Below are 19,907 nucleotides of genomic sequence, written 5' to 3'. Positions count from 1 at the left end.
AACAAAAGCAAGCATCTTGTAGAAACAGTAAGATAGCTTGCAACAAAGTAACAATCCATCAGACCTCTTCACAGCACTGGAGCCCAGATGATGTTGGGTGGGGCTACATCTTGGTAGTGGGGCTTCATGGTGTCATCTACTCAAACCAAACCTTACTGTGGTTACCCTGAAGGCAGCTTGGGGATCAATGGACCTGTGTGCACTTACATGCAGGTAAAACACTCACCTATGGTAAAAATAAATACATCTTGGGAGGAGGGACAAGCAAAAATAATTAAAAAAACCCAACCCCTCATCACAGAAACCTCTCCTTGCAAGAGGCTGTAACAGAAAAACACAACTGCCGAGGACAAGTAATGAGACTCCAGCTGCTACACAACTTCTGCACCTGAGGCTCAAGGATCACAGAAGAGGCAAAACTGTTAGAGGATCAGAAGTTTGTAATGAGGTTTCATCTCCTAGAAGCTCCACCCCTAAAGCCTCATCAACATGGCTGCCTAAACAAGATCTGAGTAAGAGCAATAGAGCTGGGTGCGGTGGTGTACGCCTTTAATCCCTGCACTTGGGAAGCAGATACAGGCGGATCTGAGTTCGAGGCCAGCCTAGTCTACAAAGTAAGTCCAGGACAGCCAGGGATATAGAGAGAATCCCTGTCTTGGAAACCACTCCCAAAAAGAACAGCAATAGATATGCTAACAGGGAAGGGGGGAAATCTCATGGTGCCTTAGAAACTATGGAATGATGAGTGATATTTTTCCTCAGAGACGTACCCCCAAATTAGATATTCAATACCAAGTAGTCAGTCATGAAATAATACAAGTAACATACAAACTGGGCTCGTTGTATTTATATATGCACTTACATTTGAAACAAAGAAACAGGCCATAAATTTGAGAGACAGCAAGGGCTGTTACATAAAAAGGGAAATGATGTAATTACACTTTAATTTCAAAAAATAAACAAAAACCTAGTAGGATTTTTTTAATGAGTTAATCACTAGACCAGGTTGGTGCACACCTTAAACTCCAGCACTTAGAAGACAGATCCATCTCTGAGAGACTGAGGTCAGCCTGGTCTACACAGTGAGTTCTATGGGGTTAAAGGCATGTGCCAGGCCCAAGAATATACATTCTTACTTTCAGCTCTCAGATGTTCCATGCCCCTAAACCTCAGAACTTCCATGTCTTTGTCTGGTTTTCCCCGGCAGCATTTCCTGATTTTGTGAAAAGGGTTGTGAAAACCTAATCCTGATGTGCCCTTGAGGACTGATGGTCTGCCCACACCTAGTGGAGCCATTTTGTCCTTAAGTGATTGTTTTGAGTGTCCCTCCTCCACCCACACTTAGGATTCAGCTGCACAAATGTGTGCCTGTGTGTTAAGGAGTAGTGGTAAGAAGCCTTTAATCATAGCCCTAAGGAAGCAGCAGAAGCACATAGATCTCGAAGTTCAAGGCCAGCCTGGTCTACAGGGTGAGTTCTGTGACAGCCAAAGATATGCAGACAGCAATTCTAAAAAACAAAAATGTTGTGGATATAAACATGTTTTTGTTTTGGTTCCAGGTGTGGGAGGGGGGACTGATTCAGATGGTCCACAGCAGCAAACTCTGCTTCATGTGGGCTTTGAGAGGAGCTCTTTGCCAGCTGCAGATAGTTTCAATCTGAGGACTCTGGAGAGAAAATAAATACCAGAGCCCAGAGAGATCAGAGAAAGAACAATTTTGCTCCCCTTTGCTGCTGTGAGACAAGAGGTTGGAGATCTCCTGAAATTAGGATCGGACTGGCTCCAAGGAACCTGACAACCCTAACCAGCAGGAAGCAGCTAAGAAAGAACTGCGCCCTCTCCCACTAACCCTCTCCCTCTCTTACCTGGTGTTGGAAGGGATTGGGGTGGAGTAGGGAGAAAAAGATAAAAAAACAAAGTTTTTTTAAGAGTTCACCAACAAATGGTGCCCAGATATCGGACTTAAAATAATGCGTCACACCATGCAGGAGACAGTAGGGCACAGAGAAACTAGGCCGTTTCAGGATACGAGCAGAACGGAGGCTACCACTTCTGGTTTTATTCCTTTTCTCCCAGAGGGGATTTTTTGGTTTTGTTTCATTGCAGAATCAGCAATGAGAGTAGGAAATTAGCAGGTAGAGGTTGAAATGTTTGGAAAACAAAAAGCATCATTGGTAAAGGAAGAATACCTGAATTCTCCACAACTGCCGCCCAGCCCTGCTCCGTGCACTTTCCGTGTCAAGGTCCCACAAGCCTCTGGACCGGCTGGGGAGCTGAGAGGAGCAGAAGACTGTACAGGCTAAAGGTTAAAGGCAAAAGGCCTGTTTCAAGAAAACAGGTTAATCTTGAGCAAACTGAGGTGCCAGAGGAGCAGCCTCAGGTTAAAACATTAACACCATTAGCTTTCCCAGTAGCCACTGAAAGTTTTAGATCTCAAGATGCTCAATGCAGCCTCAGAGCTTAAGACAGCCAGTGCATTGACTCAGATACGGTAGGGCTCTGCCAGAGAAGCAAATGAGCCATTTCTGGCAGCAATAGGTTGTCTGCAAGAACATCTGGTTAACTTCTGGCTGGAACCTAGCTTGAGGCTCAACACCAAAAAGTATGTGTCAGTCTAGACAAGAGCAGCCACCGAAGACCCTGAGGACCCCAACCAGCAGGATGCAACTGAGAGAACTGGGCCAGTAACCCTCTCCTATTCTGGTGTTGGGGTGCTGGAAGGGATTGGGGTGGAATAGAAAGATACAAGAAACATAAATAAGTTTCTTAAAAAGTATGCCAACACAAAAACAAAACAAAACAAAACAAACAACAAAAAAACAAGAAGTAGGACTCAGGTGTGGTGGCACGCACTGATAGTCAACAACATTCAGGAGGCTGAGCAAGTTCAAGACCAAGCTAGGCAACATGTCAAAAGCCCTGTTCAAACAAAGTCTTCCACTCTCCAGAGGGAGCCCACCCTGTTAGCAATAATAGCTAATTATCATAGGAGTGGGTTATTTTTGAGCTATTTGTTCGGTCCTCTGCAAAAATAGGTGTTAATTGAGAAGCCATTTGTAAACGGAATTCTAGAATCATTGTATTTAGGGTAGACATTAGAATGAAATAGTGGTTTTCCTGTATCTAGGGTATCAGAATGAAAAGCTTTTTTTTTTAAGTACTTAGATGCTACACCTACTCCAGCATCATCAGTGTAGCATATCAATAGATTGTGCTACTAGACAGGAGATACGCTTTCTTCGGAAATACGCTCCCTGGAGGTCCCTAGCAAGTGTCCTCCCCCTCCCCCTCCCCCCTAAGCTAAAAAGACGTATTCTGAGATTTCTACGTTTTCTCAGTTGCGGTTGTGGGATTGGATTAACGAGTCTTTTGATCTTTCTCTATGATTCTTGGAACAGCACAATTAACTACTCAAGGAAACATATTTTTGATAAATTACTAAAAGCTTTAACTAGAATAGAATGAAAGAAAAATAAAATTTTAAAAGAAGTAATGAATCAAATTATCAGAAAACACAAGAATAGTGAAAAACTAATGGGCTCCTCCTTAGGAAAAGAGAGCATAGGAAAGTACAGCTGGCTCGAGCATGCCTCCCTTTGGCGTTTTGTTTCTAAGGAAGATTATAAGTCTTTAGCAAGACATATGGGAGGATGGTTAACAAAGGTGTATTTAGACTTTGATGCAGAAAAAGATTTTGGCAGGTATCTGACTTAGCTCCTGACTTTCCTCTTCACTGGTTAGCAATAATGAAACTGCAGTTTGAGGTTTTTTTGTCCTTTGTTTGCTTTGATCAAAAAGTTCTCAGGCCAAGACTTCTTGTGGGCACTGCTTTATGTTTGGCTACACTTTTGAGTTAAAATGTAAACTTTGTATTCTTGGTAAAAATCTAAGTGTTCTGGGAAGTATGCCAACTTTAAGGTGTTTCCCTATGTAATCACTACAAATTAGCCTGACTTCAGTAAAATTGCAGCAGAGTCAAAGCTATCTTGGTGTCATCTCTGTCATTTGCTTACCTGTGCCTTCCTAATATCCAAAAACCCTGATTTTCCCGCAATTGTGGGACCCGGCTGGGTCGGTCCGTGGCACTTAGACCTTGAAAAAAAAAAAAAACTTTGTAGAAAACAGTGATTGTTTTCTGTTATCTATAGAGTAGTTTTTCTCAAGGAGCTCTACAGTCTTTGCATGACTTTGGTCACAAGATAATCCTGGCACACCTGGAATATCTTGCATTGGATAATAAGGACTGAGGTCAGAAGGGTGAAATGCTTTCCTTCAGGAAACATATAAATTAGATCAGGGACTTGGGTATGAGAAACTTGTTTTACACAAAAGCTATCAATAAATAAGCTTCTGTGGGGCTTTTGAGATTCAGTCCGGAGGCTGATCTCCCAGCCACCAGCAAGGCCTTAACCTCCTGCAGTGTCTCTTTCTCTAATCAACCTGTGAGACTCAGAACACTGACACCATTTCTCCAGACCTAGTTGTGAGCTCTTGATATAAATTTTGTTTTGCCAGACTCGGTAGAGGAAACCTGTAATCCCAGGAGACCGTGGGTTTGAGGTAGTTGGTGGTCACATGGCAAAAGTTCAGGAAACAGAACTAGATGGAAGCAAGGTAGGCTACCTGCCCTTGGGCCCATCAAGTGTCTCTGCCAGCCATACTATTAGAAAATAACTTCACTGTCTACAAAGAAACTCATAGTGAAAGTAACTCAACAATGCACTTTTAGTAAAAACAGGTACACTGGAACCCAAATGAGGCTGTGAGTACACATGGCCAAGCTGGCCAGTCTTTTCTCCTCAGCTCAGGTGGTGACTATGTCTGATCCCATTGGTGGGCTAACTTCACACCCTGATTGGCTAATTGGCTCAGGAGAGAGTAAGTCCAAGGAATAAGGCCCTTGCCAGGATAACCTGGTAGGGGGAAAAGCTTTCACAAGGGAACCTCCCACAAAGTACCTGCACCACTAGGGCACAGCCTTCGAGGACATTATGGATTTAAACCATAACCAGTGGTTTTCTTGGAATATTTTACAATTTTCAACCCCTTCAAAACTTAGAACTCTAGCCACTTGCCTAACTGTATCTGCCCAATAGCCTAGATCTTTTTTTTTCCGTGTATGAGAGCCATGCCACAGTACTGTCTTAAGGCCAGTGCTCTCCTTCCACTGCAGGCTCTGAAGATCAAGCTTGGGTCATCAGGCTCACTAGGAAGTGCTTTACCCACCGAGATCTCACCAGCTGTTTTCGGTTTGTTTGTTGGGGTGGGGGTATATGTGTGCCTGGCTACGAACTGGATCACAGGTGGCCATGTGACCTCATGCACATCCTGTGGACTCAGGAAGGACTCTGGGTTTTGAGCTGGATGCTAGCCTAAGACCACTGAGGTTCCCAGGAAAATGAGATTGAATTGCAAGAAGCAGGCAGATCAAGACAGCTCTGGCCCAGAGACATGACTGACAGGAGCCGATTTTCCCAGAGCTCCATAGTCTCGTCTGTTCCCAGGGACTTGTGGATACAGAATCAGCAGTCAAGGCTTTTTGTTCTCATTGTTACTGGAAATACAGGTGGGCAAGCAGAGGTCAATGGGGTGCCCCATCCCAACCTCTATTCCTGACACACTGACACACACACACACCCTTCACAGCACACTGAGCACAGATCCCTTCACCCCTATCAGGAACTGGAGAACACTGTCCTGCTTAAAGATGCTGCTGAAATATCTTGGCACATGGTCAGAGCCCTTACTATGGCTGTGGGGTGCAAGGGTCGACCTCACACAGGAGACACAGTTTGTCACTTAAATGTGAACCAGCACTGCATACCACTTCAGCCCTCAAGGATGCAGATAGCAGCCAGGTGGGGAGGGTGCCTGGCCAGGAATCTGGCAGGTGCAAGCTGCTCAGGAAAGGCCAGCACGCTCCAGGTCCTGTGGCAGCACGCGGCCCTTCTTACGGGCCTTCTGCAGCCGCCGCTCAGCTCGAGCCGCCTTCTTCTTTCGCAGGTTCTGGCGTCGCTTGTCCTGACGCTGCTGCATCTTCTCCACCACATGCTCGGAGCGCTTCTCCCACTTGCGCTGCCGCTGTGCCCGGCGCTTCTCCTTGCGCTTCAGGGCCTCCTGCAGCAGGTGTTCATTATCACGGATCTTCACACCCTCAGCCTTGTACAGCAAATTGGTCCACTTCATCTTGGCCTCCAGCTCCTGGGCCTTGCCTGCATCCTGATCTCGAAGCTCCTCCAGGCGGCCCTGCCGCGCCTGTAGACGCTCCAGCAGCTGCCTGTAGTTCCTGCCCGTCAGTGGTGTCAAGTTCCCTTTCACCTTCTGCCGCTTCTCCTTCCTGCGCTGGGCCTTGCTGGTCGGCTCCTCTTCAGTCACTTCCACCTACAGGTAAGAGGCGTATCAATGAGATGGCACACAGCACCCCCACCCCATCTCACCAGTGACACAGACCAATGACAAAGCTTTTGTCCCCTTAGATGGGAGTCATCAATACCATCAGCGAGAGGCAAAGTTGGGCCAAAGGCCCTCAGCCCAGACAGCCCCTACCTTATTAAAGATCAGCCCCGACTCCTGTAGCTCCTTGCAGGCCACTTGTGGGGGCATCTTGGCTGGTTCTTCTTTTTTCTCAGCTGTTGCAGCCTTCTCCTTTGCTTGAAGCTCCTTCCGCTTCCTCTTCTTCCGTTCCCTCTCCTGCTTTCTCCGCTGTCTTTTCTCTAGAGTGGCAGCAGACAACTCCTTGGCACTGCCCTGAGGATGAAAGATAAAAGGTAGAGGGTTCACCCATCAGGGTTCTTTCAACCTCAAAGTCCCTGTCTGCAATATGGCTTGAAATGCAGGCCACAAGTCCATACTCTCATGTTTCCCACTTCATCTTGCATATGGCCACCAATGTCCTAGAGTTCAGATAGAGTGCCCACCCTATATATTCTGCTCATGACACTCACAGGTTGAATGCTCTCTTCATCCCTTCCTGTGCCACAGCAAGAGAGACTGCTGTGTATCTGCCTAACCCAGGCCTGTGCTACAGGATAGAGGGCCTTGAGCCTTTATTTCCAATCCACTTAGGAATCTGGAGAGAGTGACTGGCATATCCTGGGAGGATGAGGAGCTAGAGCTCAAGAAAAGAACCTTAGAAAGGTGGGCAGGGAAGCCAGCACAATGCAGCACAGAGTCGAGGCTTGTCGGGTCACCTCACCCCTGGACACTGAGATTTAGAGCGACAATTCAGGCTGCACCATATCCATGTGGCATCTGTAGAGTCAGCTCCCCAAAGGAAGGAGGCCACGCTTCTGAGGAACACAGAGCTTCCAGGAGGCAGGTGACCTTACTCCAAGAAAGGAACTACACATGCTACCTCAGCCGAACAGAAGTAGGAAGGGAAACATGCTACAAGCCTGTTCCAGGTGCTCAGGAGGACTGCCCATTTACCTGGCCCCGGGCCAGCTGGATCTTCTCATGCAGCCGCTGTCGCAGGAAATCCAATGCAAAGACAGAATCAGGTGCTGTGCCCTGGCTATCTGCAGGGAAGGAAACTAGGCTGAAAGGGGAGTTGCCCCCCCCCCCCCCACTTCTCTCTCCTTCCAAGGGCCACTCGAGGATTTGTTAGGCCACCAGTAAATTCTACCCCAGCTACTTTAAGACAGGTTACCAACAACTGCATCCTGAGATTGGTCCCTATGATATTAGAAAAGCAAACAGTACCCTGTCATCTGGCTGTCATGCAGCATAGGACCATAAGCTCTTATTCCCTGTTTGCCATCTTGCCCCTATGATCGTCACTCACTAAAAAGTTCTGTGTCATTACTGTAAGCCTGCTTGCACTTTTGAGCAGTAGGGACATCTGTACCTAAGCCCATCCTGGCCCTGACCACGCATGTCCTGGAGACCCTTACCTTTAGAGGACTCCAGGGAGCTGGAGTTCTCTTCTTTGGATTCCACTGGTTGCTTGGCCCTTGAAGAGGTGGGAGACTTCTTCACCAGGGGTTTAGTCTTTTGCTCTGTAGCTTTCTGTTCCTGTTCCCAAGATTTCTTTTGTGTTTTCTTCCTTTTCTTTTTTGGGGGCCTGGCAGCTTCTGAGCCTTTTGTTCTGATAGCTGAAATGCAAGACAAGCTGAAGCCCTCCTCTCTGGCTAACTCAGTAAAGAAGTCCTGCAAGGTACTAATCCCAGTGATGTAAAGGACCAACTGGCTAAGCCAGTGACACCTATTCCAAGCTTAGAGCCACCAAGCTTAGAGCCTAGACAGCAGGTGGCCGCACATCTGTAATCCCAGCATTTGAAGGTTAAGACACTAGGAGACTAGGCTGGGCTACACAATGAAATGCCGCCTCAAAATAAATAAATAAATAAATAAATAAATAAATAAATAAATAAATAAATAAATAAAATGAGGTGAGTAAGCAAGTGAATAAATAAATAGATAGATAGATGAATGAGTGAATGAATGAAATTAACATTTTTTAACAAAAAACCAAAATACACTAACAGACTTGAGCCACACAAAATCTGGCTTCAGGCTATTACATTATCTCAACATAAACACCCACTTCCAGGAATAAATAATGGCTCTGCCACAACATTTTCTCCTCACTGCCCTAAACCGAACACTGGGCCCACGGGCAGCAATCGCTTCCTAAATAAAACCTTCTATCTTGAGGCAAGCTCTTTAAACTTAGGAACTAAACACCAAGCCTTCAGGAAGTCCCTGAAACTGACCCGACTCACTAGCCCTGCCCCATCCCTAAGCACCTAAGAGGAAGGCTCAGCAACACTTAGTCAAGCAGAAGCACACGGCATAGACACTCTCCAACCTGTTGGGCTGCCTCAGGTTGTGTTGTGCACTCCAGGTTTCCAGCTTTTGTGATCCATCAGCCACGCTATGGTGGGCTTTGGTGATACAGCTGTTTTTGAATTATTTCTGTTCCTGTAAATCACCTTGATAAAGCTCAGTGGTTTCCCAAGCTTAACTTTGGCAGTATTCATACGTTGGCCTGTCATTGGTTCTGTCAATAAGAACTCCTGGAAAGAAGACTGACTCTTTAGAACTGCAGTGATGTGGAGAGGTTGGAATGTTGCAAGTCTGAAGGCTAATCACCTTACCTCAGATTAGCTTTAGCCCCATGAACAATCCATTCCTTGCCACCTCTATGTGACTTTTAGAATCTATTAACTTGGTAGAGCAACCTAAAAGTTAAGAATGTCATCAGCACCAGGTGTGGTAGAGCACACCTTTAATTCCAGCACTCCACTCCAGAGGCAGAGGCGAGTAGATCTCCGAGTTTCGTTAGCCTGGTTCTGGACAGCCAAAGCTACAAAGAAGCCCTGTCTTGAAAAGCAAAAATATTTTCCCTTGGAAAACGAAATGTGGGGCAACCTGAATCCATGTTCCCAGGCAAAGAGCATTAAAATAGGCTCCAGAGTAAGCTACTTATTCTGCTTTGGATGAGGGCTGTGGGTTTCTGGTTATCTTGGCTGAGTAGACGCTTGTTTGTTTTCCCACAAGGTACCATACAACAGGCCTCACTCACATTAGGCAAGTGCTCTCACAATAAATCACACTTCCAGCCCTCTATTTCCTTTTTAGAAGTTTATTTTTATTACATTTTACTCATGTGCACAATAAATGAAGGTGTCCATGGAATCCAAAAAGGGGTGGGTGCTGGAACCAGTCTGGCACTCTCACAGCTGTAGGTAGAGGTTGGGCCATCTCTCTAGCTTCCTCTTGTTTGTTTAGGTAGTATCTCAAGCTGGGCGGTTAGCACACACCTTTAATCCCAGCAGGCTGCAGGCAGAAGCAGGTGAATCTGATCTCAGGGCCTGCCTGGTCTACAGAGCCAAATTCCAGGCCAGACAGAGCTACAGAAAAACCCTGCCTCAAAAAAACAAACAACAAAAAGACAAGAGTCTCACTATGCAGTCCTGGTCACCTGAAATTCAGAATGATCTGCATTGCTTCTGTTTGCCAACCGCTGGTATTAAAGGCACGTGGACCATCACTGCCAGCCTCAAAAATTCGTTTACTTTTTTTATAAGTGTTGTAACTATGTATGTCTGTGCATCAAGACAGTGCCTATGTATCAGGTGTCACTGAAGAGGATGTAAGAGGCCCTGGAACTGGAGTTAGGGACTGCTGTAAGCTGCCACGTGGGACCTGGGAACCGAATCTGGTTCCTATGCAAGAGTAACAAGTGCTCTTAACCGTTGAGCCATCTCTCCAACCCCTCTTTACTTTTTGGAAGGATTTCCTGAAATTGCCCACGCAGAGGTAAACTTATCATTGTAGCCCTGAGAGGCCGGCGGGCCTTGACCTCGAGGTTCTTCTCCTCAGCCTCTCCACTAACCAGGCCCAGCTGCAATTAACTTTCCATGATCTAAGACTTCCACTTACAACGATGAGGAAACGTTAGCATTTTAAATTAAAGGGTGAAGAATGGAGTGTGCGTTCTTTCAACACACGGAACACATACAGGCAAGAACTAAAAGACAAGCAGTGAGAAAACTCAGCTACCTCTTCAAACTTGCAGTAGCAAGCACGTTTGTCTTTCCGTTCGAGTGTGGTAGTTCCCTACCTACCTTTCCCTCTATCCGGGCCCAGCGCCCTCAGAAACCGTAGCTGTCCCCACCAGTACCCGCTCACTCTAGTAACCTCGTGGAGAGTCCAGGACCCGACCTTCCAAAAGCTCCCTTACCACACTTGTTCCTTTGCCGCTCAGGGCCAGGCTGCGCGCAGATCTTCTTGGCCAAGTCCTGAAGATAGGCATCCTTGGCCAGCAGAGAGGCCATGGCTGGCAACCAGGACTGGCGACACAGTCGCCGGCTCCCACGGCCCTGAGCCCAAAGAGAAGCACCGTGTGCGCAGACGGTCACCAGCCCGGCGACCGATTGCCAGGCCTGATCAAACCGGAAGTACCTCATGCGCGGGCGCCCGGCCAATGGTCGCTATTTGCTCGGGAGCACCGGAAGCCACCACCCAAGTATTTGTGGCAGGCTAGGCAGCCAGCCCCGGAAGCCACAGAATACGCAGCCGCTGTCAATCCTGAGCTCGATTAGCCAGCCTGAAGGGGCCGGCTAGTCCTAAACCTGGAGGCGTTCCTCTGAAAGATGCAATCTGTACCGCAAAAGCGTACAGGTTAAGCCAAGCTTCAGGACCCCATCCCGCCCTCCGCGCCCGACCATTTTTGCTCCTCCCCTACTATCAGCTTGAAGCCTATAGCCCGGCTGGTAGGGAATGCCCCCAGAGCCACTCCCGCCACACTTCACTAACCTATGTTCCTCGTAGACCCAGGATGACTACTTTCATGATGGAAGCCTGCTGATTGTAGTTATGAGTAAGAGGCTGAAAGCATACACCTGACCCAGAACCATGGTTTCTGCATGTCGGTGATGAGCCTACTAGTACTGAGAGGCAGTGGGGTCTGAGTTCCTAGTTGTTTCTGCCACTTAACTTCAAGCCTATGAAGTTAGCTCAAGCCTCAAAATAGCGCTAAGTTGGGATGGCAAAAACAGGTGGCACCAGAGGTACAGATGCTGCAGTTACACAGCTTACAGTAAAGTCAGATTTTTTTCATTCATTTACCAAATATCAAGGACTTACTAGATGCTAGTGGGGTGGGGGAGGGATACCCGGGAACTCAAGGAGGCGCAACTACCCAAGAAACCCATGGCAATCTTGGACTGACTGGGAAAGAAGGATGTGCAACACAAAAACGTGATGTTTATTCAAAAGTCTCATTGTAAAAATAGCACAATGGAAATGATGGCAGAATCCAGAAAGATGCCCTGGCTAGCTGCCTCTCACACAATTTTGCTAGGACTGTCAGCTGTGGCACAGACATTTGTGTTCCAGGCACCAGGCAGTGGACAGGGCTTTATATATGAACCTGAGCCTAAGGATTGGTGGCTGGACTTGACTAAGGTCCACTGAGCACCTCAATTCTAAACAATGAGCTGAGGCTGTCTTTGTATCACCAGTTACTCTCCTTACTCAAGGTCCTCAATGGGACAAAGTTCTCCCCTGACAGTCAGGAAGGTAGCTATTACAGATGAAAGGCCAACTGCCCATAAATAATTGAACAATATTCCCCAACTATCATGGGGAACTGGCCTCATTATTCCTGTGGCTACAATGGCTCCTCATCCCAAAGTCCCCAATTGGGAGCCAAGGACTGAAAAAAACTACGCTGTGGAGGGCATCCACAGGCCTTCCTTTCTGATGAACTCAGGCCCTAGGGAGGGCTGCCCTGAAAAGTTACCCCAAGAGGCTCAAGTGTGTTCCGTGGGGCCAGGGACACCACCATGGGAGTGGGCAGAGGCTGCAGACTGCAAGGGACCAGCACCAATCTCCGGGGACGCCAGAAGAGGGGCTGAGAGGCCATCAGCAGAGTCTGTGTCGAGGTCCAGCCTCCAGTAAGCTTCACATAGAGGCAGGTCATTAGCTTCGCAGAGACTTGAGCTTTGCCACCACAAGAAACCCCCAGGAGTGACAGGAGCAGGCAGAGAAAAGCCAGGGAGGGGAAAGCAAGACAGATGCAGAGTTAAGAAATGAACAACACCAGACTGCCTCCCCTTCCTCTCCCCTGTGCTGGCCCCTCTAAGCAGTTCTGGCCACCCTTGCATCCAAAGATGGCATCAACAGGCCATGTGACTGAGGCAAGCTCATCCCATGAACCATATGTCCTTCCTGACACATGGGACTTTTCCTTGTCCCTGTAGGTTTCCTCCTATCCTGACTGCCCACCCACCCCTTACTAGTAGGAATAAAATTTTACAGAGAGCTCTTGGTGACAGAGACCTATGTCTGTCCCTACCAGAGTCCTGACCTAAGTGGATAACAGGAACAGATGTCTGGGCATTTCTCTACATACCACTGCTCCAGCCCTATAGTTTCAAGCCCCAAGCTTCATGCACTTCATTTCCCTGTGTTACACAGGGAAGACCAGAGGTAAGAAGAGGCAAGGATTATGCCTCAGTAGGCATGGTAGTGGTTACCTGGAGCACATCTGTTTCCACAGCTGTCTAGTATGTACAAGGCCCTGGCCTTCTCACATGCCTGTCCCCAGCAGTCCCTCCCACAACTAGCCAAGACAAAAAGAGTACCATCCCCAGGAGAGTGGAGGGAAGGCAAAGCAGAAGGAGCAAGCAGTGAGTTTATAGGCAAGAATAGCCATGCAGAGGGGACACTAGGCAGCTGGTGGTATTGTGGGCATGAGGCTAATAGGGTCAGATGAAGCCCACTGGTCCCCACACAGAAGAGCCCTGTCATTTAAAGTAATTCATAGGCAGAGGGGCAGCTGCTTTACCATGAGGAATATGGGAGAGGTAATTATCCAAAGGGGACACAGGTTGTCCCAAAAATTCATACAGATGATAGAGGCACTGAGGCTTTGGAAACCTGGCAGGCACTCTGGGTTCCTGCCTTAGCAATTTCATCCCCTCTTCCCTCAACCACTATAGCAGGGGCAAGACATTGTCCCAATGCCCTTGTCCACCTAAATGCCCTTGAATCAGTAGCTGTCTAAAGGGCAGTGACAAGAACTCACCCTGGGTGGGTCTAAGTCTCTGACTTCTTGGGGTACAGAAGATGCTCCCACTTGTATGCTAAGCTGATGAATACTGGGACCAAGGATAGCCCCAGAACTCTCGGGAAAACTTTAGAACTATTCCAGCTGGGCAGTGACACTGAGTCTAAGATGGGAAAAACAAGCCTTAGAGCACACACCACAGCAGTTTGGACATCTACGGCTCCTGCTGCAGCTTCTTGCAGTAGCAGCAAATCTACCACCAGGGGAATATAGGTTTGCCTAGGACAGGGTGCTCTGGACAAAACCTCAACTTCAAGCTAAGGGGGTGGGAGCAAGGTCTCCATTCTCCAGCCTCAGTCTCCCTCATATTTCACATTGGACTCTGACTTTCTCAAGGCCTCTCTGGATGGGCAAGTCTCAGGTTTCAGATTCTAAGTGGTACTGAGGAGGGCTAGGTGACAGCTCCTACATGCTGCTATGACCCCAGGAGGCTCCGGCTCCATGAATAAGGCTAAGCTGACCAGAAACAGGACATCCAAGTATCCCAGGCCCAGTATTCAAAGCCACTCTGCTTGAGCTCCTTCCTTCCTGCTCCTTTCCAGGGTTTCCCGCCTCTATAATGTGAGGTTTGATGGCATCCACATGGAATCTCTGAGCAAGCAGCAGGCAGTGATGTCCCAGAGAGTGGGCACAGTTATAGACCCGGAAGGCAACAAGGTGCTAATCCAGCCTTGGCTGAAATGTCTAGACAGACAGATTTAAAGCAGTAAGGCAGAGACTGTGCTGCCCAGGAGGGCTTCCTCAACCCCAGGGGGATGCCCTTTGCTGGCCTCAGCCACTGGCAACGAGTCCTGTGTTTTCATCCCTCTTCATTGAGGGCAAGGTCTGAGCACCAGCTGGTGGCTGGTGTGACTGTCTGTCCATCAAACACTCTAGTCACGGGCTCTGCTGACAAGGAAGACTTGGAGAAACACAAGGCCCTTGCAGGCCCTAGCTGGTTTGGACAGGCAGCATGGGAGTCCAGCCCTATTTGTACCTGGACGAGTAGTACTCCTCCTCCAGCTCATACAGGTCAATGGAGACCTCGTCCCGCAGCGTGATGAGCTTGCGGTCACACTCCTCCTGCAGGGAGCGAAGCTGCTGATTACGCTGGTCGATGGCTTCATTCACAGACGGGAAGTCATTGAGGATCAGGAACTGCTTGAGATCTGATACCAGCTTCATCAGTGACTCGCCAGCGCGGACCTGCACCATTGTGATCAGGGTAAATATGAGAGGAGGCAGGCAGTAGTCCGGCTACGTGGAACTGGTGCTGGCCCAACAGTAGGCTCCCTGGAAGTCTCAGTTTCATGGTCTGCAGAGAAAGTCCTATTCCGCATAGAGCCTTCTGAGAGGACAGAGGAGCTGGGGAGGAAAGATCAGCACCTATCCCAACCACAGCTGGGGTAAGTTTGCTCACTTCCAGAAGCTTTCCCTCCCCAAGCACACTGCTCACACCTGTGAGTTCCACTCAAAACCAACAGAAGACTATGCCCTGACTTTCCTCCCGACTCATTCTTTCCCAAAAATGGCACAACTGAAAGTTGGGCAGGATTCACTGGGGTCTGTGCCACACACATTGTCATCTGCTTGTACCCACTGCATAGACACTAGCCTACAAGGCTTTCCCTGCAACATAGAGAGGGGCTCACATTTCACACAGGACTCATTCAGCCATTTGTTTTTCCATTCACAACCAACCTTGGGGAACTTTCACATCAGCAAGAATGGCTGCCTTTTGACTACCACACAGAACACGGCCATCTACACGGCCATCTGTCTGGCCCTCCTCCCACTGCCCACTAGGGGCAATCTCCTACGATGTGCTCTGCCCCACTCCAATGTCCCCTTGTTTTCCTTTACTGCTCTCGACTCCATCCATAACCCTACATGGGTGTCCAGTGTCCTCCACCCCGGCCACTCACGATGTTGGCAGCTCGAACGTGCATCTCGTAATTGTCTTGTTCACCCTGAGTAGCCCGTGACACCTGTGTCTCATCCTCAATCTGAGGGCAAAAAAGAAAGCCTAGAATCAATACAGGCAGCCATCTGGCTTAGCCTGGCTCACAGGACCCCAACAGCTAACAGCAACTACACTGCCTGTCTATCAGGACTTCCTGAAGACCCAGCACCCTAGTTCCTATCTAGAGAGCTGGCAATGTCCACTCCAACCCCCTTTTGCTTTATGGGTGACAATAGGTGACTTCATGCCAAAATTGACTTTTTTTTTTTTTTTTTTTTTTTTGGTTTTTCGAGACAGGGTTTCTCTGTGTAATAGAAATAGCCCTGGCTGTCCTGGAGTCCTTTTTTGTAGAACAGGCTAGCCTCAGAACTCACAGAGATCTGCCTCCCTCTGCCTCCTGAGTGCTGAGATTACAGGCATGCTCCACCATGCCCAGCAAAAAATGTCTGATCTTTGTTTTTAAGGAAGGGTCTCTTGTAACCCATGCTGGCCTCAATTATGTAGCTGAGTATGGCCATGAACTTCTGATCCTCCTGCCTCTGCTTTCTACATCCTAGCATTAAAGCGCTGTCTGGTTTGTTCAGTGCTAGGGACTGAGCACAGGGCTTTATGGCTGGTAGGCAAGCACTTTGCCACCTCAACAACATCCCCAGCTAGAAAGTGTCTTTTTAAGTGACCCTTCCTGGGCAGGCACCATGTTGAGCAGTTGACTAAGCAAAGTTCTCTCACAAAGTCTGAACTGATGCTCTTAGCTTACAGATGGACCAGCTGGAGAATAACGAAGACCACAGTGGGCTTGATGCATCTTATAAAGTATTTAACTAAAGCAGCAGCTCTCAACTTATAGGTCTCCTTTCACGGGGTTGCCTAAAACCATCAGAAAACACATTTCCATTTCCTAAGAGTAGCAAAATTAGTTATGGAGGAGCAACAAAAATAATTTTATGGCTGGGGTTCAGCACAACATGAGGAACTGTATATTAAACGGTCAAATTCCTTAGTCATCAGAACAATATATGGATGGAGGAAACTCAGCCCAGGTGCCTAGTGCCCAGTAACTAAAGTAGAGCCCTGGCAATTGGGCTAGAGTCCGCTACTCTGCTCTACCTGTGCCTGTCATTATTTGGCTCTTCTATTTAGCTGCTGACCTGTTCTTTTAACGCATCATCGTTCCTACCCGCACCAAGCAGGTCTGTCACATTGAATGCCTATCCCCGTAGCAGAGTCTAGACCCACGGATCCAAGCCTCAGGGAAAACCAGTTCCTGCCTTCTCCCACCTCGAACAGCAACCACGAACCTTGGCGGTCTTGATGATCTCGGTGAAGTTGTCCATGATGGACTTGATGTCGTCCTTGAGCCGCTTGTTGTAAGACTGCAACAGCGTTTCCTTGCTCTGGGGTAGGGCTCTCTGCTGGGCCATGGCGGGCCCTGGGTGAGAGCAACAGTCCGATCTGACCTGAACCTAGCACTCAGAGCTGGAAGGAAGGGGGAGTCGCTAGAACAGCTCTCTCCGCGAACACATGCCCACTGCGGGCCCTTACCGCTCAGGAGTAAAGCACCTACTCCTGGGCGCGGTTTTTGTCTCCTCCTCCCGCTGGCGGCCGCCCGCAACCTCTTCCAACCCGCCGTACCGCGTCTGGTCGCGCGGGCCTCAAAGACGTATGCCAGCTATCAGGCCCCGCCCCCGCTGACAGAGTGAGGAGTGGGTCCTGTCGCTTTAAATTCGAAATCCCGCGCCGGCTCCAGCTCTCGCGATCTCCGAGGACGCTTACATATTACCCACAATTCCATCTTCTTTCTCTCTTCTCTATCCCAGCAAGATGGTGAGTGATTGTGGTCCCGTGCGTTATCCGCCTCCATCCGCCTCCATCCGCCACTTGCTGCCGCCGCGCGCAGTTCTTGGCCGCCCCTGTCGTTTCGGGGCCCTTCACAGGAGGGGAGCGGCAGCGAGCGGCGCACAGGGAGTGATTCTGCTGTCCGATCTGACGGCGGGAGATAGAGCCTCACGGGGTTTGTCTCTTTTACCCAGCCGAAAGGAAAGAAGGCCAAGGGGAAGAAGGTGGCCCCAGCCCCCGCCGTCGTGAAGAAACAGGAGGCCAAAAAGGTGGTCAATCCTTTGTTTGAGAAAAGGCCCAAGAACTTCGGCATTGGTAAGAAGTGGGGTCAGAGTGCCTTCCCGAGGACAAGGCCGTGGCTTCAGAGTCCTGAGTCAAGCCTTTTGTAAGGGTGGGGATTGGAGCTACTCCTTGAAAACTGGGTTTGGTTCGTATACAGACGCGGATGGTGGCCTTAGAGGGCCACCCTGGCTTTCAGACAGCCAGTGCGGGTGCTTCGTCTGTTGTGCTTGCCGGCCCGGTGGCTCTTTAGTGGAAGGGAAGCGGTGTTTGTGTGCAGATGATGTGAAAGAATATTTGCTAGCAGAAAAATGGTGATGACATTTGAACCACCAAGATCGCTGATGCACCAGTACCTTTCTGACTGCCTCAGATGCAAGCCGGCTCGGTGGAGGTACCTCATTTGCACTGTCCCCCTTTGCTTCCCAGGGCAGGATATCCAGCCTAAAAGAGATCTCACGCGCTTCGTCAAATGGCCCCGCTACATTAGGCTGCAGCGGCAAAGGGCCATCCTCTATAAGCGGCTCAAGGTACCTCCTGCCATTAACCAGTTCACCCAGGCCCTGGACCGGCAAACAGGTGAAGTTCTGTGGCATGTAGTCGGTTTAGTGTTTTCAGAATATGGTCTTCGGTACGTCTTTTTTACAGTGCATGGCATTTTGAAACAGTAATAATGAGGCTGCGAGGTGCGGCTTCAGTAGGAATGGTATGCTTACTGTGTGGGTGAATGAGAGCTGAGGAGGCTCAGCACCCGGATATAACTGGCAGGGAGGGATTGAAGGGGGTTCCTGGTAATACCAGAAATTGTCAAGTGACTGTGGGAAGCAATTGAGGAAGGTTCCTAACGTTGACCTCTGGCCTCATTTTTTTTTTTTTTCTTTGTGGTAGTTTTTGTGGTGAAAAGAGGGTCTCCTGTTAACTTTAATGTTGATGTAGAATGCTAGGTTAGAATCTTAAGGGAAGTTGGTAAGAGTCTTATTGAATATTTTCCCAGCTACCCAGCTGCTTAAGCTTGCCCACAAGTACAGGCCAGAGACAAAGCAGGAGAAGAAGCAGAGGCTACTGGCCCGTGCTGAGAAGAAAGCTGCTGGGAAAGGAGACGTCCCAACTAAGAGACCACCTGTCCTTCGAGCAGGTTGGTGGCCCCTGGAAAGGGGGGAGGGTAGGGTAGGCTGTGCAGTGATGTGTGAATTTCTTCACCTGATATTACTGTGAAGAGTAAAATCGAGCTTTTTAACCCTGAGTCACAGCTTGATGGAACTGTCCTTTTGTAGCTGTAGTGGGCCAAGCACTCAGGCAAAGTGGTTGTGTGTTACAGGGGTCAATACAGTCACCACCTTGGTGGAGAACAAGAAGGCTCAGCTGGTGGTGATTGCCCATGATGTAGACCCCATTGAGGTAGGTCTGGCAGGTTTTTAAGCAGAACTGGGATCCTATGTTGCTTCTGGAAGGGTGGGGTCTGGATTTGTGTGGCTCCTGCAATGATGTGAATCTTTGACTGAAGTGACCTTGAAGTGCAATTAAGTGAGCTTTTTAACCCTGAGCAGTTGCCACAGAGTAGCAGAGCAGCTACTGCTTCTGCCCCAAACACCTACAGCTCATGCTTGCTTGTAGCTGGTGGTTTTCCTACCTGCCCTGTGTCGAAAGATGGGCGTCCCCTACTGCATCATCAAAGGAAAGGCCAGGCTGGGGCGGCTGGTTCACAGGAAGACTTGCACCACTGTTGCTTTCACACAGGTTAACTCGTGAGTATTTGGGCTTATCTGTAAATTTTTCTTTGAGACCATTTGCCAATGATGGTTATGAATTTCTTCACCTGAATCAACTATGTGGTTATACTGTGTCTGAGGCAAATAAATAATTAGGAATTTTCTACTCTTGCCTCCCAAAGAGTAACAATTTTTCTCCCTGCCTTACCAGGGAAGATAAGGGTGCTCTTGCTAAGCTGGTGGAGGCCATCAGGACCAATTACAACGACAGATATGATGAGGTGAGCAGCTCTATGCAGAACCTGGCATCAGCTGGTGGTTGCATTTGGGTGTCCACTGAGTCCAGAATATTGGTACATTAGAGAGTCAGGCCAAACTGACTGTTGCTTTTGTCATTTCAGATCCGCCGCCACTGGGGAGGCAACGTCCTGGGTCCTAAATCTGTGGCTCGCATTGCAAAGCTGGAAAAGGCAAAGGCTAAAGAACTCGCCACTAAACTGGGTTAAATGTACACTGCTGAGTTTTCTGTACATAAATATAATTACAAAATTGTCTGTGCCTT

General features: G+C 48.6%; 3 protein-coding genes and 4 non-coding genes across 7 annotated transcripts; 5 read left to right on the top strand and 2 right to left on the bottom strand.

The window, feature by feature from the left end:
* Nucleotides 1–825: 825 nt before the first annotated feature.
* On the bottom strand, nt 826–10,896 carry Surf6 (surfeit 6). Its single transcript, XM_055600275.1, has 5 exons — nt 10,688–10,896; nt 7,893–8,093; nt 7,429–7,517; nt 6,547–6,747; nt 826–6,381 (listed from the first exon to the last, which is right to left on the bottom strand). Exons 1-5 carry the CDS (start codon nt 10,779–10,781, stop codon nt 5,902–5,904), a joined length of 1,065 nt encoding a protein of 354 aa, XP_055456250.1. The 5' UTR covers nt 10,782–10,896; the 3' UTR covers nt 826–5,901.
* A 796-nt stretch (nt 10,897–11,692) lies between these two features.
* Nucleotides 11,693–17,154, bottom strand: Med22 (mediator complex subunit 22). Its single transcript, XM_055600680.1, has 4 exons — nt 16,820–17,154; nt 15,484–15,564; nt 14,556–14,764; nt 11,693–12,450 (listed from the first exon to the last, which is right to left on the bottom strand). The coding sequence occupies exons 1-4, from the start codon at nt 16,940–16,942 to the stop codon at nt 12,261–12,263; spliced, it is 603 nt and encodes a 200-aa protein (XP_055456655.1). The 5' UTR covers nt 16,943–17,154; the 3' UTR covers nt 11,693–12,260.
* A 124-nt stretch (nt 17,155–17,278) lies between these two features.
* Rpl7a (ribosomal protein L7a) lies at nt 17,279–19,899 on the top strand. Its single transcript, XM_055599843.1, has 8 exons — nt 17,279–17,345; nt 17,552–17,672; nt 18,066–18,215; nt 18,631–18,771; nt 18,955–19,034; nt 19,251–19,381; nt 19,557–19,626; nt 19,747–19,899. The coding sequence occupies exons 1-8, from the start codon at nt 17,343–17,345 to the stop codon at nt 19,849–19,851; spliced, it is 801 nt and encodes a 266-aa protein (XP_055455818.1). The 5' UTR covers nt 17,279–17,342; the 3' UTR covers nt 19,852–19,899.
* On the top strand, nt 17,912–17,985 carry LOC129671825 (small nucleolar RNA SNORD24). The gene has a single exon (XR_008719413.1). It is a non-coding gene; the product is annotated as a small nucleolar RNA SNORD24 (small nucleolar RNA).
* LOC129671821 (small nucleolar RNA SNORD36) lies at nt 18,811–18,885 on the top strand. Its single transcript, XR_008719410.1, has one exon. It is a non-coding gene; the product is annotated as a small nucleolar RNA SNORD36 (small nucleolar RNA).
* LOC129671822 (small nucleolar RNA SNORD36) lies at nt 19,113–19,184 on the top strand. Its single transcript, XR_008719411.1, has one exon. It is a non-coding gene; the product is annotated as a small nucleolar RNA SNORD36 (small nucleolar RNA).
* On the top strand, nt 19,424–19,490 carry LOC129671824 (small nucleolar RNA SNORD36). The gene has a single exon (XR_008719412.1). It is a non-coding gene; the product is annotated as a small nucleolar RNA SNORD36 (small nucleolar RNA).
* Nucleotides 19,900–19,907: the final 8 nt, after the last annotated feature.

The sequence above is a fragment of the Psammomys obesus genome, unplaced genomic scaffold (genome assembly GCF_907164565.1).
Source record: "Psammomys obesus unplaced genomic scaffold, mPsaObe1.curated_primary_1811, whole genome shotgun sequence".
In the NCBI taxonomy this organism is placed as follows: Eukaryota; Metazoa; Chordata; class Mammalia; order Rodentia; family Muridae; genus Psammomys; species Psammomys obesus.
Note: the sequence above shows the minus strand (reverse complement) of the source record. Positions and strands in the feature narration are given on the sequence as shown.